Source organism: Prunus mume, linkage group LG1 (genome assembly GCF_029339155.1).
Source record: "Prunus mume cultivar Tortuosa linkage group LG1, ASM2933915v1, whole genome shotgun sequence".
Taxonomy (NCBI): Eukaryota; Viridiplantae; Streptophyta; class Magnoliopsida; order Rosales; family Rosaceae; genus Prunus; species Prunus mume.
The window spans coordinates 12,597,496-12,622,206 of NC_142698.1; the positions used below are offsets into that span (position 1 = coordinate 12,597,496).

General features: G+C 37.9%; 5 protein-coding genes across 5 annotated transcripts; 2 read left to right on the forward strand and 3 right to left on the reverse strand.

Annotated features, from left to right (window-relative positions):
* Positions 1-459: 459 nt before the first annotated feature.
* LOC103342122 (uncharacterized) lies at positions 460-4,873 on the forward strand. Its single transcript, XM_008245703.2, has 8 exons — positions 460-844; positions 1,677-2,174; positions 2,965-3,130; positions 3,279-3,576; positions 3,721-3,793; positions 3,864-3,954; positions 4,099-4,178; positions 4,446-4,873. The coding sequence occupies exons 1-8, from the start codon at positions 764-766 to the stop codon at positions 4,695-4,697; spliced, it is 1,539 nt and encodes a 512-aa protein (XP_008243925.2). The 5' UTR covers positions 460-763; the 3' UTR covers positions 4,698-4,873.
* Positions 4,874-5,344: 471 nt separating this feature from the next.
* Positions 5,345-11,167, reverse strand: LOC103342121 (putative catabolite repression protein creC). Its single transcript, XM_008245702.2, has 11 exons — positions 10,537-11,167; positions 9,737-10,051; positions 9,557-9,665; positions 9,380-9,473; positions 8,523-8,610; positions 8,332-8,415; positions 7,504-7,600; positions 7,312-7,399; positions 7,031-7,136; positions 6,854-6,946; positions 5,345-6,073 (listed from the first exon to the last, which is right to left on the reverse strand). The coding sequence occupies exons 1-11, from the start codon at positions 10,702-10,704 to the stop codon at positions 5,675-5,677; spliced, it is 1,641 nt and encodes a 546-aa protein (XP_008243924.2). The 5' UTR covers positions 10,705-11,167; the 3' UTR covers positions 5,345-5,674.
* A 1,531-nt stretch (positions 11,168-12,698) lies between these two features.
* On the forward strand, positions 12,699-13,678 carry LOC103342120 (fasciclin-like arabinogalactan protein 11). The gene has a single exon (XM_008245701.2). The coding sequence runs from the start codon at positions 12,795-12,797 to the stop codon at positions 13,530-13,532; it is 738 nt and encodes a 245-aa protein (XP_008243923.1). The 5' UTR covers positions 12,699-12,794; the 3' UTR covers positions 13,533-13,678.
* Positions 13,679-14,090: 412 nt separating this feature from the next.
* P58IPK (DnaJ P58IPK-like protein) lies at positions 14,091-18,624 on the reverse strand. The gene is made up of 9 exons (XM_008245700.3): positions 18,375-18,624; positions 17,367-17,532; positions 16,455-16,656; positions 16,117-16,277; positions 15,942-16,035; positions 15,531-15,743; positions 15,329-15,409; positions 14,885-15,103; positions 14,091-14,732 (listed from the first exon to the last, which is right to left on the reverse strand). The coding sequence occupies exons 1-9, from the start codon at positions 18,499-18,501 to the stop codon at positions 14,523-14,525; spliced, it is 1,473 nt and encodes a 490-aa protein (XP_008243922.2). The 5' UTR covers positions 18,502-18,624; the 3' UTR covers positions 14,091-14,522.
* Positions 18,625-21,478: 2,854 nt separating this feature from the next.
* On the reverse strand, positions 21,479-24,350 carry JKD (C2H2-like zinc finger protein). The gene is made up of 3 exons (XM_008245698.3): positions 23,801-24,350; positions 23,262-23,658; positions 21,479-23,074 (listed from the first exon to the last, which is right to left on the reverse strand). Exons 1-3 carry the CDS (start codon positions 23,952-23,954, stop codon positions 21,997-21,999), a joined length of 1,629 nt encoding a protein of 542 aa, XP_008243920.2. The 5' UTR covers positions 23,955-24,350; the 3' UTR covers positions 21,479-21,996.
* Between the last annotated feature and the right edge of the window lie 361 nt (positions 24,351-24,711).

Consider the following 24,711-nt stretch of genomic DNA (forward strand, 5'->3'; position numbering starts at 1 on the left):
TCATTCAATTTTCACTTTGTTAAAGAAAGTTTTGAGTAAATCTGATAAACGACAATTGTTGAGTTTCTAAAATGAAATTCCCTAACCAAACTAAACTAAAAGAGTTCTATATCTATATTTAAATGCTTAGTTGTTAAGTAGAAGTTTATCTAACTGATTTGAAAGGATTTTGATTCTAAACTACATTGGAATCCTTTCAAGCTAAACAAGGAGATTTCAGTTATTTGAATCAAGTAAAAAGGGAATTCCTAAGTTTAGTTTTCAAATTTTGTAACGTTCCTGTTAAAAACCGCTTCAAAATTGACCGTCTGATAACATAACGCGGAGACATTATTTTCTTTATTATGCTAAAAATAGGTTATATTTGTTTGTCACCGCAAACTGCAAAGCCCCAACACGTGCTAAAAAGCTAAAACCCTTTTAAGCTTTTATACTCTGTCGCCGATGCAGCCGAACCATCTTTCCGATCCCCTGTTGCAAAATCTGTGGGCCCTTTGAATTGAAAGAAACACAAATCCGTTTTGGCATTTGCTTTGCTTTTCTTGAGCCTTGAGAGAGCTCCATGAGTCTGACTGTGAGCTGCCTCCTTCTCCTTCACTCTTCTCTCTCTCATCTGCCACTTGTCCATATATCTCTCTGCCTTTTCAGCTCCTCTGCACTGTCTCCCTGGTGGGTTTTGGTGGTTTTTGCAGGACCAAGAGCAGAGCTTTCTCAGAATTCATTTACGTGAAGAAAATTAAGCGGCCTTTGCTGGGACCGAGCTATGGCAACTGGAGAAGAAACCGTTGCTAAAGAAAATGATGGTGGCATTTCCACCAACAAAGCTGGCCCTTCAATCCAAAAGGTACCTCATTTTCGCTTCCTTGTTGAAAAATCTATGATGGGTTGTTCTGATATGTTTATTTCCTGCTCCATTTCATTACTTGTGGAATCAATTCATCTTGCCATATAATGTTTGTGATTATCTCTATGTTTGTGTTTAAAAACTCAAACTTGAAGTTTTTTTTTATAATTAACTGGGTGAACTATAGTTGATATGTCATACTCATATTCAGCTATGCAATTGTTGGTTTTAGTGCACAGCCAAGACAAAGTGCTGAAAGATATCAATTGATTTAGGGCTCCATAATCTGTCAACAACCATAATATCAATCTTCAGTTGATATTTGTATTAATATGAAATTCAAGTTAGAAGCTTCCAATTCCTTTTAGAACTAGTCAGGATTTATACTACTATTGTTTTCATTCTGTATTTCTTCTGTTTCTTTTTTTTGTTTTTTGTTTTTTGTTTTTTTTTATATATTTATAATTTTATTTTATTTTATTTTTTTGACAAAAGAACTTACTGCTGATTTTGGCTTAAAATTATATATTTTCATGTTGCTCTGAACAAAGGACAAATCACATGATTATGTTCTTTCATAAATCTGCTTCAATATGTATCCCCTTTGGTCTTTCCTTTATGCTGGCTTTGTCCCCAATCTGCCATACCTATGCAAGTGAAGTGAAATTGACTTGAGCTAGTTCTTCAATATTCATTTCTTATTTTTCCGTTCATCATAGATGTGCTTGTCTGAGATTGTTGTATAACTGGCATGATCTGGAAAAGATAATGTGAATGTAAATTGCGTATTTTTGCTGATCCTGGATGATTTTCTTTTGCTCTTCTTTTGCAGGGTGGAGACGCCGCTGAGATAATTGAAGAAGCTCCTCCTGGTCAACCATGGAGACGACAGAACCTCATCTTACAGATACCTTCAAGAAGTCTTGAGGATGCCACAGAAGATTTTGTGAGAATAAACATGCCCCCAACGCCGAGTCTCACTCCCAAAAGAGTAAACTTCTCCCCATTACCCAGCCCTAGTTTAGCCAAAATCAGTGGGTCCCCAGGGCCCTCATTATCAAAAGCTAAATCAACCATAAAAAGCCTCCTTCCAAAACTAAGTTTCAAACATCGGAACACTACTTCAGAGATTCAGAAGGCTGCCACTCTAGCCCTGGGAGGCTTACCTGCAGGGACACGTGAGAAGCCTTTAATTTCAAGGACATGGTCCTTTACAAAGCTTTTGACTCCTAGAATGAAAAATGCATCATCCTTGCCTGTAACTCCAATTGCTCACTCAAATCCAGAGTCTATGCATGGAGGGAACACAATTGATGTGCTCGGTTCTGTTGTGAGTGTCTATCACTTGTTAGCTTGAGAATAATTAATGCATCGAGAAGAATTTAAGTTGACCATATTGCATGTTTATATAATAAAGAAAATCTCAGATACGATCTGGGGGTCCTTTAAACTTACTGTGTAGTGTTCGATTTTATTTAAGGATCATTTAACTGATTATATTATCTACAATGGAGAGGAAATTGCTTTAGATTTATCGTATATCTGTGTAAAGTTTTGCTTATTTTGGCAATTCTACTTGCTAGTAGCGCTCTACAGAGCATTAGCAAAATTCCAAGATAAGTTTAAATCTAGATGATTTCCTCAATGTCACATGTACTGGTGGCAGTGCACCCACCCTCCTTGTGAAGGGTTCTTGGACTTTCCCCGTTAATTTCCTGTACCGATTCTACCGAACATATTACTTCTTGGACCAAAAAGATAACCTTTTCTCCTTGGTTCTTTACAACTTCTTGGAGAATAAATGAGAGGGGAGTTCATCACAATGGAGGATAGATTAGTTTTAGCAGCCCAGTTTTCTGTTGGTGCACCATGTATTTTTTTTTAAAAGCAAAAGCTATGTTCCTATTATTTCCTCTATCAATTTGAGTTCCACAGTGAGTTGTCCTGCTCTTTCATGTTATGATCCAAAAGTTTGTCACTTTTTAAATTATCTACATGAGGTGCTTCTCTTTGATCTTTCATCTGAGTCTAATAATATGTCTATTTTTTGCTTGCAGTTCAATTTTATTAGTATTGAGTATTTGTACCATTATTTTTTGTTTCAATTCCTGACTTTGCAGAAAGGAGAGGCCCAACTACCCATTCATCGTTCACAATCAGTCCCTGTGATTAATAAAGATGGAAGTATATATTTAAGTGGTGTCATTCGTGTAATTCCCACCACACCACAAATGCCTGAGAGGGCTGTCACGACAACTTCAAGCACATCCCCAGTAACTGACACTGGTAAATTTTGCGTTTTAATTGTCTTTTTCCACATCCACCAAAAAACCTCTCCTATCCCTGTGGGAGTACCAGTTGTCTGTATTTTCAGATTCTAGCTACCTTAACTTGTGATAACCAACCTATGCCTTATCTTAGTCTTGCGGTTCAGATGGAAGTGATGATGGCGGTGAAGATATTGCTGTAGAAGAAGCTGTTTGTCGAATTTGCTTAGTTGAACTAGGTGAAGGTGCTGAAACCCTCAAGATGGAGTGCAGTTGTAAAGGTGACCTTGCTCTTGCCCACCAAGAATGTGCTGTCAAATGGTTCAGCATTAAAGGTAATAAAACATGTGATGTATGCAAGCAAGAGGTTCAGAACCTACCCGTCACACTTTTACGAATTCAAAATGTTCAGACCCTTAATTCTCGAGCACGTAGAGCACAGCAGACTGAGGTTACTCAATATAGGCAAGTGATATTTTAACTGTTATAATGCACAGGAAAGGGAAATTTCTGTGCTCACTATGTCTGTTGTGTATGGTCTTATTATTTAATATGTTCAACACCACCTTCTAGGATGGGATAATTAATAATTAATGCAAAAATTTCCAGGGTTTGGCAGGATGTTCCCATCCTTGTCATAGTCAGCATGCTTGCTTACTTCTGTTTTCTTGAGCAGCTTCTGGTAAGTCATGCAAATTCTATGTTCTTTTTCTTTCTTAGCCTTTCAGTTTCTAAGTAAATCAAATGGACAGGTGGGCAAAATGGGATCGGGTGCAATTGCTCTCTCTCTTCCTTTTTCCTGCATATTGGGTCTTTTGGCATCCATGACATCAACCACAATGGGTAGGCTACGCTTGAAATTACTTATCTAGAAATATTTTCAAATTCATGAATTCATTGATTTTCTTGCGACTAAGAAGAAAAAAAAAAGAAAAAAAAAAGAATTCAATGTCTTTCTACTATACTGACTTAGAAATTCGTCCACAGTGAGAAGAAAATTTGTCTGGGTTTATGCAACTACTCAGTTTACACTGGTGGTTCTCTCAGCACATGTACTCTATTCATTGGTAAGAGTTTCTCAGCTACTCAAGTAGTGATAGGATTTGTGAAGTAACTGCTCTGCTACTCCATTCATGAAAATGTGATGATTCTCCTTGGTGAAAAAGTTTTCCTCTGTTTTGGGTTACAAAATGCTTAGAACGAGCAACTGCTGATCAATAATCTTATTGTCAAGTGAAAATCCACTAAATCTGTGATGAGGCTTTAAGTGTTGAATATTGGTGTTCACCTTCGTATCCATAACAGTATCTTATATGTTCTTGTTGGGTCTCCAGCTTCACATGCATGCAGTTCTGTCTGTTCTCCTTGCCACTTTTATGGGGTTTGGAGTTACAATGTGTGGAAATTCTATTATTGTTGAGGCTTTTAGATGGAGAGAAAGATGGCTTTTTCAGTCAAATCGACAGCGTGGTTCTCGGGGGGTGACGCAGCCGAATCAATCACCAGAGAATGCACAAGAAGCGCAAACGAATCCTCAACAGCTTGAAAATGAAACTCAAGTTGCAGAAGCTATTCATGGCAGCTGACTTCTGTACTTTAACATGCATTAAAACCATAGTTGCATACTAGGAGGGGCTGTAAATAAATATAGAACATGTTAAGAGTAGTTGTATATAAACTATTTCGCATGTATAGCTTGGCTTTAGAAAAGTTCAAATGACAACCCGTGGTGAAGCTTTTGGCTTCCTTGTATGCATGCGTATATATAGTGTTCTAGTGAGGACTCAACTTGAGAGCCAGATTGTTCGACTCATCCTTGATCCTTCAATATGGTCTAATGATCAAAATTGTTCGGATTTTAGGTCTTCCTTCCGGATAATCCTTTTTTCTTAGGTCAAGGGAGTTTCACTAAAACACCCAAAATGGAGGTTGAAATTATAAAAAAACCAAGCACCGAAAACACTTTATAAACACACCCAAAACTCATCATTACACACACTAAAAACTCATTTATAAACACACCCAAAAAGTTGACTTTGGAGTTGATTTTGGGTGTGTTTCTATGTTTAAATAGTGCTTTGGTTTTTTTATAAATACATGTCAAAGATTGGGTTTATTTATAAATTTGTAAAAAAAATTAAAACTAATCCAACAAATGGTTCATAGAAAGGGTAAGAATGCATTAAGGGCTGTAAAATAAATTACTACTCAACCGCACTGCTGGGACGAAACAGATCTCAAGGGAGCAACATCATATCATTCCTGTAGGTCAGTAAATATATTCTAGCAAAAGCCGTTTTGTACTTACAAATGGGGGTTTTTCTCCCTCCCAGCCTCTTACTGCCTTCAATGACATTTTTGTCTATACAATAGAATCAGTTGGTTGCATGGCAATGCCGGTCAGATTACGCTTACAAAGTGCTATTTCTGGAAAAACCAACTGGATGACAAAAGAAAATTGGCTACACAGGCAAATGGAACTGTAACCCAATGGGGAAAAAATGTCGAAAAAAAAATGTCGAAGCTTGTTTTGCATTTGTGTCTTGAATTGATGAGAGTCTGGTCATTGCTTGTAACTGGAACTACCAACCTTGCCTGAGGATAAAGGCTTCTCCTTCAAACTGGTGCTTAACATGGTTTCAGAGTTGTTTGATTGGCTTTCTGAAACCCCGGGTCTCATCCAAACTTTTATATGCCCTTCTCGGCAGACAGTGAGAACGGATTCTTGAGTAAACATCAAGCCAGAGAGGGGTTCAGTGTGTACACGGTGAGCAACCAGTGGTGAGATTTTTGGAACATCTCGCATGATTGGAGCAGGCTGAAGAGTACCCACTGGAAGTGCATTGTCCCAATGAGATGACTGGCTTCCAGCACTGTAAGTTGGGGAGCCACCAGGAGGGCATCGCCGCAATGGCACCACAATCTCATCCATTTCCAGGTCCCACAGAAGCAACTGGGTGTCCTGCACTCAAATGGATAAGTATAATGAAACAAATAAATATCATATGGTTTTGAACTTGGAAACTATTTTCCAATTAAATAACTAGTATTTTCAAAACTTTCGCTGTCTCATTTCCTTTCCCTATCTCCAATCTATATATACATTTTTAACTACTATGTTTTTATCCACCTGCAAAAAATATCCGCAATTGTAAAAGTAAAAGGGAGCAAAAGACAACCTACAAGTTAACTTTACTCTCTCTGTCCTTACCCATGTGTGGTGGACCATGGGTCAGAACTAACAATGAATTATCAAATACTTCATTTTCAACTCAAACCATTTTCCTTTCTAAATAAAACTTGCACCATATATCTCTGCTGTGGCGATTGGTCTGCATTACAGGACTGATCATCTCAGTTGTTGGCTAATTACTCAAATATTTTCTTTTCATAATCCTTTTAAGTAAACTACAGAAAGGGTAAAGGAAGAATACTGAGATAAGTTCATAACTTCTCTCAAATGCACTCATTTCAAATCACTATAATTTTTTACGTTGATTGTAAATCTTAGCATACCTTTGTAGGTTCACCAGTAATAGCTCATATTAAACTTTCTATTGAAAACTTCAAATGTCAAATATATGTAATGAATAAATAAAAGCAGAATTTTGGTAAGACGAGAGCCAAGAAACAATAAAAATTTAGAGAAGGAAATTACAATGGAATTATGGCATTTTTATACATGAGATATCTGATTATAAAAACCCAAAAATTGAAGACAAGACCAATATTTTTCTGATACCTGACCGACGGAACCAAACCGGTACATGACAGTCTCCCCCATACCATCTGAATTTGGTGATGACCAATATGAATCAAAAGCCACTCCACTGACCTGCCAACATCATCCAGTAAGAACTTAGTAAAACAGCCACAATCAAGTAATTATAGCAACCACGATGCTATTTAAGAAAACTACCCAAGAGTTGTGGCCCTCTCCCCATGCTACAACTTTCCGATCTTCCATGCTCCAAACTTGAACTAAATCATCTTCACCTCCTGTCAGTATGTATTTTCCATCCATGCTGTTTAGCAGCATTTTGTAATCAATCATACTATCATCTCAGAAGTATAATAATATCTTAATGCAAAAAGAGCCAAATACTACAGGAGTTTAAATTTAAAGGTAATCTACAAGATCGGAAGAATATTACAAACACCAGCAGCAAGCTTCAATGAAAAACCAATAAAGATGCACACCTCCAAGCACAACACAAGAGAGCACCGTAGTAACTTTTGCCGCCACATATAAGTTGCTCTTTTGAGTAGTCAAAAACGCGTAGATAACCTGCATTCGGTAATTAAATTTGCATCATATAATTTGCAAACGATAAAACCAACAGAAAAAGAGAGCAACTACACAATCCAAACAATACTATAGTGACATTATACCATCTCTTCCAACAGTTGCTAAAAAGGCCCCATCAGTTGAGAAAGCAATACTATTAATTGAACCATGGCAGATATGCCATCTGGCAATTGGGTTACTCTGCACAAGCAAAATAGGAAGTCAACATAAAATTGTAGGTGGAGAAGGAACCAGAAATTGAAATTCAGGTTGTCAGATGCACATATCTCCCTTCTAATTATCTGACATTTATCATAGTCATTTGGTTGATGCAAATTCAGTATTCAGCTAATTAACCACAGTGACATTCCAGTATAGCGCAAACCTGTAAGACCTCAACCAGATTACCTCAACAAATATATAAGGATTTACTAGAGGCCAGATCCGTAAAGATGCCTTGAAGAAATAAAGAATATTCAAAGGACAACTGATGCTTCGCTGCTCGACATTGCACAAGGGGGAACGGGCTTCTTCAAAGACATAATGATAACTTAAATAAACTAATAGACGGTTCAGACAACTTAACAAATGAGAATATTGTTGGTAAAACAGACTAGCGGATTGAAGATTGAGTCTCACAAGTCACAAGTCAGAAATAATCCCTGTATTAGACTAGGAATCTACACTTCAGAAAATTACCCAAACACAGCACCTAAAAAGACTTACATCTAAAATAGGATACAAACTGAGTATCAGAATAACAGCATAGTGTCTTATTCACTGTCAAAAGTGCCAACTAAATTCACCATAGTGACATAGCAGCAGCATGTACCCCTTACCTAATTTATAGACAAACTTGATGAGCCACTTTCAGAAAGAAAATAGCTACAAGGGAAACAAAGTTAGAAAAGGAAATAAACATAACTCAATACCTTACTGTAACGTGCATGTGCAACAGAAAATTGAGCTTGATCTTTGATAACAGGGAATGAAGAATCGCCTGCCCCATCTTTGCTCTAGAAAAAAACAAAGATACATAAAATACACTCAATTACTTAGTATGCAATCATGGAATACAAAATTTAAGCCAGCGAAAAGTGTTTTTAAGATAAAAGGGGCTTGCCTTTTCATATACATATAGATTCCCATCAGCGTGAGCAACAACAAAAGCACCATCACCACCAGGAACCCATGCAATACTGGTACAACGGCTGTGGAAAACAAGTATTAATCAAAGTACCCCACAGAATTGTACAAAAAAAGTCAAAACAGACAGAAGGCTCTCGAATGATGCCCATTGAGGAAATGACAAACACAAGCTAAAAATCAAGTATTGACAATTGCAAAATAGTCAAGTTACAGGGACTAAGTTTTCTGTTTGCTCACAGGAACGGGTGTAGCAACAGTTCAGTTAGCTCCCACGTAGCAGTTTATAAACCAAAGGTCCAAAGTGTACAATAAGGCATCAAAAGGGCACTGGTCAAACATCTAAAGAAACATAAGGTTCTGGAAACCAGAAGCTCCAGAATACACAATAAACTTCTGATCATCGCTGAAGTGAAGGAAAAACGAATTAGCCCTTTCAAGAATGATGAAACAAGACATTTACCCATCAACTTGCAGCCATATAGTAGAGAGGAAACTATACTGGCCAATTTGAAGCCTACTAATCCAGAACAAGACTAACATTCACAGCCACTTCTAGTGTTCTTTATTACTTTTTCGGCGGTTAAGAAACATTCTAGCCTCCACAGAAGCGAACTAAAAAAGTTAAATATATCAACACATACTGCATCAACTTATACTAAGCTTTTGACATACGGACAGAACCATGACTGGGTGAAACTTTTATACAGAACAACTTCTAATCTGCCTCTAATGTCACACAGAGAATCATCTTTGAGATAAAGAACCCTTTTGAAGTACATAAATTACAAACAAGTGGAAAAAAAGAAAAAAGAGATAGAGAGTTAATCTTGCCTGCTACTAACAGAGCCATCTTTGTTATAATGCTGAGCACCGACAAGCTTCTTTCCAACATCCTGCAATTGCTGTCTGAGTGACACTGAGTAGACTACAAAAGTACACATACAACAATTCAAAACATTGAACTTCAAAAACAAGATTGCGATTTCAAATTCAAACAAACATTTGTACCGTCGCCAGAATTCAACCCAATAATCAAATCATGACCATCCTTCGCGTCTTGATCAAATGCGTGGCACACAGGGTTTGAATTACTGAAATGTATAGACTTTACCGGATCCTACATGCAACAAGAAACGTATCATAAACCAATCTCAGCGCCTAAACCAACAAATGGAACTTCAAAAATACCTTGTCTTGAGAATTCAAATCACTAATGAAGATTGCATCCCCCACATTGAAGATCAAGAAAGTCCCTTTCCCATCAAAATTTGAAGTAGAAGTCGAACTACTTGAACTGGAAGCCACCAAAGACCCAACTCTACTACTCGCACTGACACTCTTACTCCCTCCATTCCCTCCAACAAAGCTAAGTGCCCGGCTCCCATTACCACCACCCAACAACCTTGCTGCAGCCGAACGTACACCACTGCCAGTGCTGAAGCTTGAAGATGGTGCAGTCGGGGTTGATGGAGCAGGCTTGTCTTTAAGATGTGCTAATGTCACCTGATAACCAACGACCCACAAGGCTCTTAATTCAGATATCAATATTTTCTTTTAAAGGCTTGTAGAGTAAATTAACCATACAAAAAAAGTACTATCATACAGGTACCCCAGTAGATGGACCTGAATATTCCATAAGTTCACTTATAATCATCCAAAACTGCACTAAGAAATTACATTTCAAGACAAAGTAGAAAAAGGGATAAATGGTTTCAAATACTGGGTCTTGAAACACCTCATATTTCCAGCATTAACATTTCTTTTAACACTTCAGTTAGAAAATCAAACACTCAGAACAAAACCCAGACAATAAAAATCCAATTTTCAATTCTTCTATCATACGGGTTATAACCATTGAGAAAAACCCTAACAAAAACAGAAAGCTATAAATAACAAAAAACATCTTCACAAAAATACCCAAAAATGGCTACGACACAGTGAAGTCCCGAAATGGATAATGAAGGAAATTAATAGCAGAAATTGAGTACCTGAGTGACGGTTTTGCCATGAGCGTAGTGAAGGAGACCCGAAGGGTGGGTTTTCTCGTAGTGAAGCTTGTACCTTCCCTCTGGGGTCTTGAAATAGGTCTTGAGACCCGGTGACTGAGCGTTGCTCGACGAAGTCGTTGACATCATACCGTTGGAAGTATTGATCATGGTGGCGATTACAATAGACCTTGAAGCATACGATCATGACCCCTAGGGTTTAAAATGCTTCTCCTTTCTTCTTCTTTTGAGTTCGAAATTGATATAGAAAGGTGGGTTTTTGCTCTGTTCGTGTTATTGTGCTCTGTCTTTCTGTTGTGGGTCTTCAATGGGATCAAACGGACTGTCTGGTTTGCGGCTTATGGGAACGTTGTGAGGAAAGTGTTTGATGGTAAATTTTTAACGGTTGGAGATTTGACGTTGTGCTGCCAGTCAACGCAGTGAACGGTTGGGATCAAAGATCTTTTTTTTACTTATTTTCTTTCCACTGAAACTTCAGATAGTGAAGAGAAGCGAAGCTATGAACCAGCAAATGACAATAACAGGAGCAGATTTGATTTCAACTGGGAAAAGGGGTTGGTTTGTTCACTTTGAGACTTTCCTAATTAAAAAAAAACAAAAAACAAAATTGGGTCTGCAGACTGCAATCAAAATTGTGTCTTTTAGATATTCTGTGATATATTCTTCTGTGGTACCCAATGTAGGCTTCATATCATTATGGAATCTATATAAGAAAGACTAATGCTAGAAATACCAAAATAAAATAAGTGTTTAGATTTCAGTTGACGTATACGTATTATCAATCTTATTCACTTTTAATAAATTAGTTACTTATATGTACTGGTTATCTTTTTTGAATCGTGATAATGTTTTATTTGTTCATTTTAAGTTGAACTTCAATCAGTTCTAACAAGAAAAATAACCATGTCACTTGCTACAACATTTGGTAACTCCTAGGAAAATTTTGTTGAATCTTGCATTATTGTATTTGGTAATTAGAATTTCAGAAAAGGTTTGGGAAATACTGGAATTATTTTTAGAAGAGAAGGGAGAATTGTTGCATTGCAATTTGCAAATTTTGCATCCATTGTGAATGCAAGGATGGCCCCTTGGGTTTTGCAAGTACATAAAGGGCTAGCCTGTTTTCGAAAAAGTTCAACATGAATCTGTCTGGGCCAAGTTTGAAAAGTATCAACAAGCTTAACAAAAGAGATTTACAACTAGGGTCCACTTGGAATATAGACCAGCCCAATTTGCTCCAAAACTTGACCAAATTTGGATCTCAAGCCCGCTTTGATATCATAATATAACATTAGTAAAATACGCAACAAACATAGTTGAAAAAGTTCTTGATTATAGAATTAATAGAGGACCCATTGGTGGTTATTGGATCTAATCTTGATATTGAAAGGATGTAACACATCAGAGGAAATGGTTGAAAATGATTGCCTGCTGAACTGTTTTTCTTCAGTTTGCTTAAAGAGGATACTTAAATTTCCAAGGGCCATGCTAAAAATGATTATGATATCAGTAATTAGTAATTAAGGTGAATATAGATGCTTATTGTCTGTTAATGAGAGTTTAATATCATCTAATCCTTCATTTACATGCATGTACCTCAAAGAGGTCATTTCATAGTTGGAGTTTCAAATTCTAGACTTAACCCTTGTTTAGTTGTTAATTAATTTGTCTCACATGTTATTTGAGCCAAGACAAATGCTTAGATCAGATTATGCTGGTAGTCAGAAAATTTACTGTTATCATGGAATTGTTCATGGCAGTGACACTTCCCCTTCCCTTTGAATCTTATATCGATTTCAAGGGTCACCAAGAATCAAAGAATTGCAGAAACTGGTCCCATCCTAACTGCTTATTATGAAAACTTGAACTTCAAGCTTTCTCTTTTGAAGTTGCACCAAACAGGAAGCAAAAAACCTTCATCATTCTCACTTATTGTACCCCACTCCCTTCAATCACATATCCAGCTATTTTTTCCTGCCCCACTAAGCAAAACTCAATCTCTCCTTCACTGGTCCTCTTACTTACCAAGAAAAAGATGCACATTGGCTTCAGATGACATTGTCTTGCTACCTTAAAATGACTCCCTTTCACCTAACTTCCCATTCTCTTTTAGTCACACCCACACAATATATACCCTCACTCCTCTCCAACCTTAGCCCATCTCCTCCGCCTTCTTCTCTTTCTGATCAAAACCCACCAAGCCAAAAACATAAAAATCTCCCCCAAAAAAGAAAAAAAGGATGGCAGTCTTATCTTTCTTTACATTCTTCACTTTGATCATCTTCCTCCACGCAGCCACAGTTTCTGCTCAGTCTCCAGCAGCAGCTCCTGCACCATCAGCAACCAATGTGACTGCTGTTCTTGAGAAGGCTGGTCAATTCACCACCTTGATTAAGCTACTTAAAAGCACCAGGATGGCTGACCAAATCGACACACAGCTCAGCACCTCAAACCAGGGCATCACCCTCTTTGCACCAACTGATAATGCCTTTTCCAGCCTCAAATCTGGCACGCTAAACTCCATTTCAGAACAGCAAAAGCTGGCGCTTATGCAATTTCACGTCCTGCCGAATTTCTATTCGGTCTCACAGTTTCAAACTGTCTCCAACCCTTTGCATACACAAGCTGGAAATAGCAATGATGGCCAGTTCCCATTAAATGTGACCACAGCAGGGAACCAAGTGAACATAACAACAGGGGTTGTCAATGCAACTGTGGCTAATACCATATTTACTGACAATCAGCTAGCTGTGTATGAGGTGGACCAGGTGCTCCTTCCTTTGAACATTTTTGGCCCAGCAGCACCGGCTCCTGCGCCATCTGCACCCAAAAAAAGTGTCAAAGGTGCTGATGCCCCTTCAGGGTCATCGGACACCGGCAGTACCCCGGATGCATCTGCTGCAATGGGGCTGAAACACCATGGAATGGTAGCAGTATCCAATGGGGTAGCAGCAATTCTTGCAGCAGTTTTCTTGTGATGTTGAGATGTTGAGTTGAATTGCTGTGGTCATCTGAACTTTTGTTTGGTTTTGTTTTGTTTTGTTTTGTTTTCTGTATTTCTGCTAAGAATTTTGTACAACTGTTATGATTTGAAATTAAATTGGACATTGTTCTTTTGAATAAACTCCTCCTCTCAACCCTATGCGTTCATGGATGTCTCCCTGGAGTTGCAGTAAGGAAAGCCATGCATCTTCATCCTAATGATTGTTATGCAGTAAAACTGTTGTAACTAGAAATAACATTTTCTGCTTCATCATAAGATATATAAAAAACTGAGGAATTCGATGCCACTAAACAGACATAGGGAAAGAGCAGCATAGCTTATAAGAGCAAACATCATTAGATTTTACAGCAATAGGGGATCAATCTATATTATTGATTGACTGCCTCCATTTTGTTGCTGCTAGCAAATTCTACTATTTTTGCTTTTGGATCTTCTTAATCATTCACACAGAGATTGTCCAGAGATTAATAAAAACTATATAATTTTGAGTTGCGCTAACAAATTAGGTGACAAAAAGTGACATCATAAAACGATTCGCGAACATATGCTGTGGTATAAACTAATCATCCAATAAAATACACTTTTCTGAGTATATACTAAATCTTTTGGTATTGAAAAAATTCACTAAATAAATTCAACTGCTATCCAGAACCATGCAGGTTCAAGTCTGATGAGAACCCATTATCGAAAAGGGTACATGCAACATATACAGATATGGTCTCACCAACTTCGTTTAATCAACTAATACAAGTTGTTCTAGACTCGTGATGTTCCGCGTAGCAAGTCTCAATGGAAAAAAAAATCCATGTAACAACTATGAAGCCCTTTTGGGGTGGCCGAAGTATATCCCACCAAAAACCTGTCATCTATTAGTAAAACTGCTTTGGTGCTCCCCTAGAATGACACAGTTTATAGCTCTCTTTTGTGCAAGCATGGGGAGAGGAGCCCCATTCTTTACTGGAAATCAAAACTGAAAGTCAAATCCACCAGGAAAGCCTCCTCCAAATCCACCACCGCCACCGCCAGGGAAGCCCCCTTCGAAAGTAAATGTAAATTGTTGTGAGCCACCACCAAAAGGGTTAAAACCGCCGCCGCCGCCGCCGCCGCCCATTCCTATATCTTCAATATCTTCACCTCTATCATATTTTGTACGTTTGTCTTCATCTCCGAGAACCTGTAAAGGATTATACAAGGGTAAGACGGAACCAAAAAGTCCACATATAAGATTCCTTTATTGCAGCAAATAAGTGGAAAATCTAGTAAAGGTTAAAGCTCAATAGGAAAGGAAAGGAAGATTAAAAAGAGCTTCAGAGAAAATATTCAGACCTCATATGCAGCAGCAATTTCTCTGAACTTTTCCTCTGCTTCTTGTCTATTCTCAACATTTTTATCTGGATGCCACTGCAAAGCAAGCTTCTTGTAGGCTTTTTTAATCTCTGAAATAGATGCAGTCTTTGAAACTCCCAAAATCTTGTACCAGTCTTTACGTTTGCTCATCTTTAAGGCTTTCTCAGCCTTCATCAATGCTTCTCGAATATTCATATCCTGCACAATAAGAAAACAATTAATCCGAGAAATTTATCAACATTACATTAATGGACGCAAGTGCACAGACACTCATGCACACACCCGAAGTTATGGTCGTATAGTGCACTTAACACACAGTTACATTGATATAATATTGTTAATGGTATACCTATCCACAGAACAAGACATAAAATACTTGGCTTCTAATCCAGCAGCTGCAACAGAGTAAACATAATGGCTAACCTGAGGTGATCGCTGAGCTGCTGATTTGAGATCTTCCACAGCTCCCTCCCAATCCTCTGTCAGAAGTTTAGCTTCACCCCTCTGTAAACAAAAAATTTAGTAAATAAACTTGAGGACAGCCATATTTTACACTAAATAATACACTAATATTAAATTCTATAAATGCTGAGGAAAACAGGGTATAACAGAAGCACCAGCAAACCTGAACTAAAGCTTCAAGAAGCTCCTCATCAATTTTAAGTGCTTCATTGCAACTGCTTAAAGCATCCTTTCCCCTGCCAAGCTTGACTAAGGCTTTACACAAGCCAAGATGAAGATGTACATTATGAGCAAGATGATTAGGGTCCAATGCTAGGGCTGCCTTAAATTCCTCTACTGCAAGGCGCAGCTTGCCCTTATTTACATTATCCTCTGCCTGCATAAAGAAAAATTGTCTGAAAGAGATCACCACATGATGCATAACATGGTAATGGTTCACGCAGGCTCTAAAGAAAGCCAACTTATGAAATAGTTTCACTACCATTGCCAAACTTCTCGACATGCCCTAGCCATTAGGGAAGAAGAGGAAAAGTTAAACAAAAAGAAAAATCAAAAAACAATTGTTAGGACTTACACTTTTAGTCTTCTTGAGTAAGTTTTTCAGTCCGAAATACGCTTTCTTCAGTTCACCATGCTCTGGATCTAGGCGGAGACCCTTTTGGTAATGCCTAAAGAAATTGTATATATTCATTTTACTCTAACCAAATTATAAAGAAATTACTCAAAATTTAACAGGGTGCTAATCAAACCTCTGAGCAACATCATGATCAGCTAAATAGTAGTAGGCACGGCCACGGAGTAATAATGCCTCCAGATTATCCTCATCTTCTTTGAGAATGTACCCAGCCTCAGCAATGACACCAGAATAGTCTTTAGTTGCTAACAACAATCTCACCTTCAGCAGTTTGGCCTACAAGAAACAACGTGCTCATGAGTATGAGGTCACTAAAGTATTGAATTTATAAGATCCTTAATACCAACTCTCTACAATCAGCAAAAGAGCTGTTTGGGTATGATGTATAACTACATGGAACTGAAATCAAACAAATGATAACGACCAAAATGGAAAGGAAATAGAATTGATTACCTTTGAGCATGCTGGAGAGAAAACCAGTACAACTTTTTCAACGTACTCCAAAGATTTCGCATAGTCGCCTGATTCAGAGAGAGTCAAAGCTGTCTCCAGAGCATTCTGAGACTGAATTAATTGCGAAAGCTCCTTTTCTGCAACTGATTCCCGTGGTTTTAGCTCCAAAAACTTTTTGTAGCTCTTCTCTGATTCCTCATATCTACATCAGCCAAAAAGCGCCTGAATCATATAATTTTCCAATCAGAAATTGGAAAGGAAAGGGAGAAGATAGGATTTTGAAAAGGTTCTGAAATCAATAAAAGCTATGTAAGTTATTGATATTTATTTTTTTCTGCCACTGTCTGTCTCAACTTACACCTAATGAAAAGATACAAAGGATAAAAGTTGAATCGACCATTGAGTTAAGCTCAAGATCAACAATTTTAGTCTAATCATCAGTATTTTGGCAGCTGACTAGCTGTAGCCCAGTTGTAAAATGCATGAACGACTATGGACAAAAGCCCATGGTTCAGTTGCTTTTGAGCACACACAGACATGATTTGGATGCTGCACTTTGGAAGCTTTGAGACAATGGGCCTCGGGACCATACTAATTATATCAAAGTAGATCGCAATGATAACAGCAATGGAGTACAACCACAGCAATTGGAAAAGAAAAGGGTTTTTTTTAATAATAAGGAACAATATAAGTTGGGGAAAAGTGGAGCTATAGATGTTAAAGGAATGGATGGATCAATCTTAGAAATAAAAACTTCTCATTAACATTCTTATTTTCACTGAAGATTTAAATAGAAAATGATAAATGCTGAAACATTCTTTAAAACAAACTAAATATACTCCGTTTCCTGAGAATGGTAATTATTTAAAAATTAACAATTCTGGTAAAGAAGTAACATAATCATAGAAGTACCTGCATATATGGCGAAGAACGGATGCACGATGGTAATATGCTTCTGAAAGTGTTGGATCTGCCTCTATAGCAGCATTAAGATCATTAAGTGCCTCACTATATCGCTTCACCTTTATACTCTGTGAAACCCTCTCAAACAATTCAGCTGCATTGCCTGGTTTGCCATCTGCACATGCGAGATTCACGTTATGTAAGCCATTATCAACACACGTACGTACCAAGCCACGTATAGAAACCTAACAAACAAAAAACATAGCAGGCTTGGCATCTGTGTAGTCACGGAATATTCAAACTAACATGCCAACTCCATACGAATCAATATTGTATACTTATTAAGACAACCATTCCTCTAGACTTCCATTTTCCCGATTTTCTACTAAAACTGTAGAATCGGGGAGTTAATTCCTTTTTTCTCCACCAATATAATTACCATTTCCATTATGTGAAAAAAAATAATTCTTAAAAGTGAATATTCCTACTGTTAAACATGTTGCTCTAACCCTTATTCAACCGTAGTATACTTAATTTAGGGTACTGCACTCATTTACATACAAAACTTCTTATCAACCTAATACGGGCCAAAAGAGGATCATAAACAAACAGAGCAATACCCTTCTAAAAGGGCTACACATAGTACAAGGTTCGTTCCCATCCCATGTATAAACATTGATTCTTTGATTGATATGGCTATGCTGCAATCTAGTTAAAGCCCAGAATGCAAAATTGACAAATACAAAACCACCATGTACTCTCTCTAGTACAATGGCTACCTACAGAGCCATTGAAGAATACAAGCGCAATGAATGCAAATATAGTTTAATTTTCACTAAAGCCCAGAACACTGCTAACCCTAAACAACCACAAAGCAAGGATCTTTCAAATTTGGCGCAACAAATAAGACCACCCAACTGAAAAAAAAAGTGCGGAATTTAACATGAAGCATTAGATCAATGAATAAATTCAAACAAAAGGCATGAAGATAAAGATCAAAGAGTGAGTGAAACAGACCTAGAGCTGAAACCAGAGGTTGAAGAAGGAGGAGCTGGCAGACAAAGACGAAATGCAGTATGAACCCCGTGTACATCAAGCCTCTCCAGGCCACCATATCCATGGCGAATGAGCAACTCCAAACCATCACCCTCTCTCTCTCTCTCTCTATCTCTCTCTATCTATCCCTCAATTCTGAAACAAAGTTTGAGCATAAATGTTATTTATGTGTATTTTGTGAACAAAATGATTTAATGTTAATACCAACATAAATTTGCCGAACTTGCGTTTAATAGTAAGCAAGAGGAAGAGAGGTGTATTCGTTCCACGTTACTAGGGCCTATCGCTTAGCTCCACGTGGATTTTCCTCCTTCGACTAACCGAGAGTTCTGTTGGCACCAGTCATGACCTGCCACGTCATCAAGAGGTACAAGTCCATTCTTCTTCGAAATTGCAAAGCCCAAAATTTGGTGGAGTTTAAACACAACCCTCATAGGCAAAAGCCCATATAGAAATCTTATTGGGCATATTTAAGGCCTCAATCATTTCTTAAATCTAATCAAGTCAATGTTTCCAACAAGTAACCTGAGACATACATGAGTTTAACGGGTGTATGGAGTGTAGTGTACTTCACTCCGCCCCAACATGAATTGCTAGACCTGTCTCTCACTTGAAACAGTCACTATGACTATTATTAGACTGTTAATCGAGATTATAAACCATCTGTAAGAGAATACTATTGGTATTAGAAGTGTAATGGATGAGAAGGACGGTGTTGTTAGCTTCACCGCCAAAGGGCAAAGTAAGTAATTTGATCATTTTGGTCTTAAAAGAGGAAAAAGAATCTCTATGTTCTTAGAATAACATGTTACATGTTCACCACGCATAAAGGAAATACTGGCATTATTTAATATTTATACATGTTCACGAATCAAGAAGTTGTTTTATAAGTTTGTGCTCAAAACTTGTTTCATAGCTCAAAACATGTTATAAAAGTAATAGAATGTTTACTTGAAATCAACAACTCGAACTTGAAAAGGGAAAAGCTCTCGACCCAGGTCTTAAAAAGCTGGTCATGACAAGTACCAATAAAAAGGTCAAACTCATTACACGATAAAGTTGTGAGATTGTTTTTAAAAATCGTTTTATTTTTGTGTTGGTGCAAATTTGCAGGACCATTGGGTTTGGGGGATTAAAAGTTGCAGCATTCTAAACAAACTGCTCTTTCCATCTCCCTAGTCCCTACTACGACTAGGGCTCTACCCCAAATTATTAAACAAAAGAAACAAAGATAGGGGAAAGTCAAAGGTCTTGTTTTGGTACACCAGTGCCCTGCAACGGTTTCATAGATAGGCCAACACTAGTGCCCTATGAAAGGACCTTTACCTGAAAATAAGGGTCACCGTTCACTCACTCACTCACTCAGTCTTTTCATCTCACCCGAAACAATATTGTCTGAGGAAACATTTCTTCGTATCGTCAACATTTCTGTTTTGGTGTTTTGAGTTTTTAAATTTTCCATGGCAGATGATACGATGAGATGGGGAATATCAAACAGGTTTGGTTTTTGGGACATCAACGACATTTTCATGATGCTTTTTCCGAGGATCCCACTTTGGAACCTAAAATATTCTCATCTATTATTTAATTTCCAAGGTTGCTGTTAAGTATATACACTTTCTCTTATATGTGCACGTCCGGATATTATTACCGTATAAATGTCAAGTATTTTTTATTATCCCTTTTAGTATGTGTACAGTAATAATGTTATAGAAGAACTGGTTAACTATGTATCTAAATTTCTCATATACATATTGGAAAGTTTTAATAAAAATATTATAAATAAATTAAATAAACGAACACCAACAAGATAGGAAACTAGTTTTGTAATGGCTGAAAAGTGAGACCTAAAGTCAAGCTCTCTTGTCATGGGCTTATCTTAATTCCTAAGAAAGTAGATTAAGAGGCTATTAAGGAGGCCATTTTCCACTTTGAATTTCAGCAATGCCACTGTGTCGACCCATCATAATGCTAAATGGTCGACAATCATGTGTCGTTTTCCTTATGATTAACAATTACAAATCAAACTAGAAAGAATCAAACTACAATCATCTTTCACATTAGATAACTAGTTAGGTGAAATAACTTATTAAGTTGCATTCATGACTTTAAGATAAAACCTCAAACCCTAAAACACAAGGTCGTTAAGTTCGGAACAATATCAATGTTATATTTCTCACACTAGAATGGAAAATGTAACCTACAATGTGATGCAAGTGGGTTAATATATTGCAACCTTGCAAGTAAGCTAGTCTCTAATCTATAAATAAATAAATAAATAAAATAAAAAAAAAAATAAAAAATTCAATAACCCAAAAATGAATGGATTGCTAAGAATTTTGAATCAAATTGTCCACGCATCAAGTGAATAATTGCCTAGCATTGAAAATATATATTTTCCTCACTTGAATTCGACCAAAAATAGTTAAATTGAAGAAATTATCGGCACAATTCAATAGGAGACTTTGAAGATTACCATCCACGCCTCAAATTGTCTTCAACTGTAAATCACGTGAGAGTAAATGTTTTGAACACGAGGTAATTCTTTATAAGAATTCATTCCGTGATTCTACCCAAGCCATCAAGTGGGCAATTGACAATGCAATCACACAGCTGTCCTGGCCCCAATTTTTTGTTTTCTTTTTCCTCTTTTAATTTGGCATCATGATCAATCCGGCTGCATGATCCCAAGCTAGATTCCGCCTACACCGTCACAAACAACCTCTCTCTCTTTCTCTTTTTTTCTTTTCTGCATATTTAGCTACGTCTCAATTGTTAGGTGTACCTGTAGATGTGAGTATAGGGTAATTGGTTAAGACGATATGTTTGGCCTCTGGTATTTGAGTTTGATTCCCTCTCCTTACGTTAGGGCAATTTAGTATATCATCTTTGTCAACCAAAACAAAGAAATTATTACGTGCCCTTGATGATAATCAAATGAATCAAACCCAAAACCATCGGTGCATGCACGTTGCCTTAAACAAATTGCAACAAAAGCCATCATCTTTAATAATTGTTATTAATTAGTGTCTCCTTTTAACTTTTTAAAGTAAAACCCACCAACGTTGACAAACGGTCAAACCATATATATGATCACTCACGTAGTTTTCTGTGCACTCTGTTCATTTTTAAAAAGAAGAGATTGCAGAGCCACAAAGCCACTGAACCAGCAGCAGGCAGCAGCACCACCAGCAGCAGCAGCAGCAGAAGAAGAAAAAAAAAGAGAAAATATCTCTCCATCTCTCAAAAGGCAAACCTAAAAAAGGCAAGAATAACAAACATACACAAAAACATAATGACTTGGAGTTTGCTTTTCGTTTTGTCACTTTCAGACATGCAAAAATATGAACATTAATTGGGCCCCACCCCAGAACCCAGAAACTCAATATGATCTCTCTAGCTGCAGCTGTAGCTTTGTGACCACAATTTGCCTGTTGCATCCAGAGATAGAGGCAGCCCCAACTCTCTCTCTTATTATTGATCCATCCATCCCCTTGCGGTCCCCAGCTGAGTTTCAAACTTTTCCGCTCGGTCCCGACTCAGTCTGAGTTTGCTTGAACGTGTCAAAAACATTAAACCTCCCCTAGTGGTTGCCAGTGAATTGGCTCATTGAAGATGCAAACTTGGCAAGCTCTTGTGGTGAGAACATTGGCCTGTTGTTATGAGATAATTGATCCGCTGCTCCTCCTCCTCCTCCCATGCCCAAGAAGTCTCTGGTTAGACTGTTTTGATGATCAAGATTTCCAATTGTGCTCGAACCCCGATGAGTGATGTTGTTCATGAGCTGCTCAAGAGTAGAACTTGTGTTTGAGTTTGCACCGCCTGATTGGTTTGCATTTTGAACAATTTGATGCAGCTCGTTTGATCGATTTTGGTTCATATTGGAGCTGAAGCTCCTGATCAAAGTGTTTGAAGAAGATGGTGATGAGCTCATTACGTTTACACCCAAGCTGCTGCTGCTGCTGCTGCCTTGGTTTTTGTTGTTGTTGCTGCTTCTGGTTGAACCCAATTGTGCTGCTTTTTGTAGAAGTGCTGTTGCAGACATTGGGGCTGCAGGCGGCTTTGATAAGCCTCCGCTGCCCACCAGATTACTGTTTCCCTTATGAATCCCACCTTCTTGAATTGGTGATGATAAGGAGAGATTATTTGCAGCACTTGTGGAAGTAGAACTTGAAGCACTGCCTGAGCCAAAAAGATTGATGTTTGAGCTTCCAAAAGTAGACATAGCGTTTGGCGAGCCAAAGAGCTGATTGAGATTGTTGGCTGATGGCATTTGAGCCATATCTGGAAAAGCAGTGGAGCTTGATGATGTTACATAAAGCTGATTGGGATTTGCTGCCATATTGTCCATGAGATTCAGCTGATGAGAATTACTATTTGCCTGCTGCTGATTCAGCCAAAGTGACAAGCTTGGCTTCTCATGCTGCTGATGATGATGATCCAATCCATTGAAATCTTGCCTGATCAAACCTTGGCCATACTGAGAAATTTGAGACACGTCATCTTGAACTGCATGACCATTATGCATCATGGTGTTGTTTAACATTGTTTCGTTTCCGAAATTGAGATTGGTTGCAGCTCCAGCAACTGAAGTAGTGAGCCTAGCACTCTCTTCAGTTAGGGCATCACAAAAAGCTCTGTGGGTGATGAAGCTATCTTTCCTGTTTAATTTCCACACCCAAAAAAAAAAAACAATTCAAACCTCATTTATTACCCAATCATATATATAGTTGCATTAAATTCAAACCCAAAAACGCATTAAATCCATATACAAATGATGAGCATTCAATTCTCATACATTAACATAACAAAACCCAAAAATAAAATTTTCAAAAAATATATATGTACCTGGAAAAGAGGGTTCCACAGTCACACTTATACTCCCTCGTCCCACAGGTCTTGGAGTGAGCTTTCCAATCCGATTGTACTGCGTATTTCTTCGAACACTTGTCGCACTTCCACTTCTTCTCACCGTGTTTTCTGCTGAAATGCTTCTTTATTCCGGTGAGGTCGCCGAGAGCTCTCGACGGGTCGTGGTGGACGCAGCTCTTCTCAGGGCAAATATACACCTTCTTCTTCACCTCTTTGTTCAATCTTTGCTTCAGTTTCCATGGAAGGTTGTGGCCCCTCCGATGAAGCTGTAAATTCTGGTCTCTCTGGAAGCCCTTGTTGCATATCTCGCAGACGAATCGGTTTGTGGCCATTAGGGTCGTCGGAGACAAAGCAACAACCTCAGCATCTGGATCTGTTCACACAAAGAAATCAAATAAAAAACTTAAAACCCATTAAAGAAAATATCAGTACTAGTAATTTGGAAATTGAAGAAGAAGATTATGAAATATTTATAACAAAAAAAGGGTAAATGAGCAAGCTTGAATATTGCTTGCCTGGTGTTCCTGGTAGATTTCTCTTCTTCTTGGCCACAGGGTTATTGGGATTGGGTTTCTGGCTGCTAGGGTTTGCATTCAGCTGATGTTCTTGAGCAAACCCATCAATGGCAGAAGGGATAATCGAAAACCCATCACCGGACATCATTTGCATATCCCTCTCTCTCTGGGATTTAGCTCAAAACTGTTCCCTCTTGTTGTCTAGTCACCACAAAAGACTAGCTTTGGAAAAGCAACAAAAAGAAAACAAAGGTTTTTCTGAAGACACACTCCGATTCTGCCAAAACCCAAGTCAAGTGTGTTGTTGAGAGGTACTGTAAATTACAAAAACCCTCACAAAAATATAAGACAGTAGAGGAGAGAGAGATGGCGATGATGGTCTGGTTTTTGTTGCCTTTGTCTGTTTGATTTCTAAGAGAAAAAACCAAAACCCATGATGGCTCAAAGAGAATATTTCTAATATATGTGTTTTATCTCTTTTCCTATAGCTCACCTCTCTCTTTCTTCTCTGCGTGTCTTCGTCTTACGCGTATAAGTCTCTCCTTTATCTAGCTCATATCCTCAAAGTCGGTCAGCCATATATTTGATGGGCCACCACCCTCTCTCTCTCTCTCTCTCTCTCTCTCTCTCTTTCACAGTCACACGTACACAAGAGTGGAAGTGTGTAAGAGGCAGAGTCATGAGCTAGCCTAGCTGCAAGGGAAAGCAGAATGTGTAGGGTAGTGTGCGTTTTGTTGTTTTGTGAGCTCAAACTCCAATTATGTTTAGAAATAATATAAAGAAATATGAATTTTTAAAAGGGTGTGTAAATTGAAAAAGGCATTGTGGAAGCTAACGAAGGCATAGGCAGATCAAAAAGGCTAATCTCTCAGAAAGTCACTTGCCTTTTGAATTTGATCAGCTTTAAAATG

Excerpts from the sequence above, each read along its gene's own strand:
- LOC103342122 (XM_008245703.2), top strand. The coding sequence starts at position 764 with ATGGCAACTGGAGAAGAAACCGTTGCTAAAGAAAATGATGGTGGCATT. Across the intron at positions 3,577-3,720 it reads ACTGAGGTTACTCAATATAG|GGTTTGGCAGGATGTTCCCA; the intron begins GCAAGTGATATT and ends AAAAATTTCCAG. Across the intron at positions 3,955-4,098 it reads CATGACATCAACCACAATGG|TGAGAAGAAAATTTGTCTGG; the intron begins GTAGGCTACGCT and ends ATTCGTCCACAG.
- LOC103342121 (XM_008245702.2), bottom strand. The coding sequence starts at position 10,704 with ATGATCAATACTTCCAACGGTATGATGTCAACGACTTCGTCGAGCAAC. Across the intron at positions 9,666-9,736 it reads ATTTGAATTCTCAAGACAAG|GATCCGGTAAAGTCTATACA; the intron begins GTATTTTTGAAG and ends TGTTGCATGTAG. Across the intron at positions 7,400-7,503 it reads AGCAACTGTTGGAAGAGATG|GTTATCTACGCGTTTTTGAC; the intron begins GTATAATGTCAC and ends TACCGAATGCAG.
- LOC103342120 (XM_008245701.2), top strand. The coding sequence starts at position 12,795 with ATGGCAGTCTTATCTTTCTTTACATTCTTCACTTTGATCATCTTCCTC.
- P58IPK (XM_008245700.3), bottom strand. The coding sequence starts at position 18,501 with ATGGTTTGGAGTTGCTCATTCGCCATGGATATGGTGGCCTGGAGAGGC. Across the intron at positions 15,104-15,328 it reads CAGCTCAGCGATCACCTCAG|GATATGAATATTCGAGAAGC; the intron begins GTTAGCCATTAT and ends CTTATTGTGCAG. Across the intron at positions 14,733-14,884 it reads AAATTGCTGCTGCATATGAG|GTTCTCGGAGATGAAGACAA; the intron begins GTCTGAATATTT and ends AATCCTTTACAG.
- JKD (XM_008245698.3), bottom strand. The coding sequence starts at position 23,954 with ATGCAAATGATGTCCGGTGATGGGTTTTCGATTATCCCTTCTGCCATT. Across the intron at positions 23,659-23,800 it reads AAATCTACCAGGAACACCAG|ATCCAGATGCTGAGGTTGTT; the intron begins GCAAGCAATATT and ends TTGTGTGAACAG. Across the intron at positions 23,075-23,261 it reads TGTGGAACCCTCTTTTCCAG|GAAAGATAGCTTCATCACCC; the intron begins GTACATATATAT and ends GAAATTAAACAG.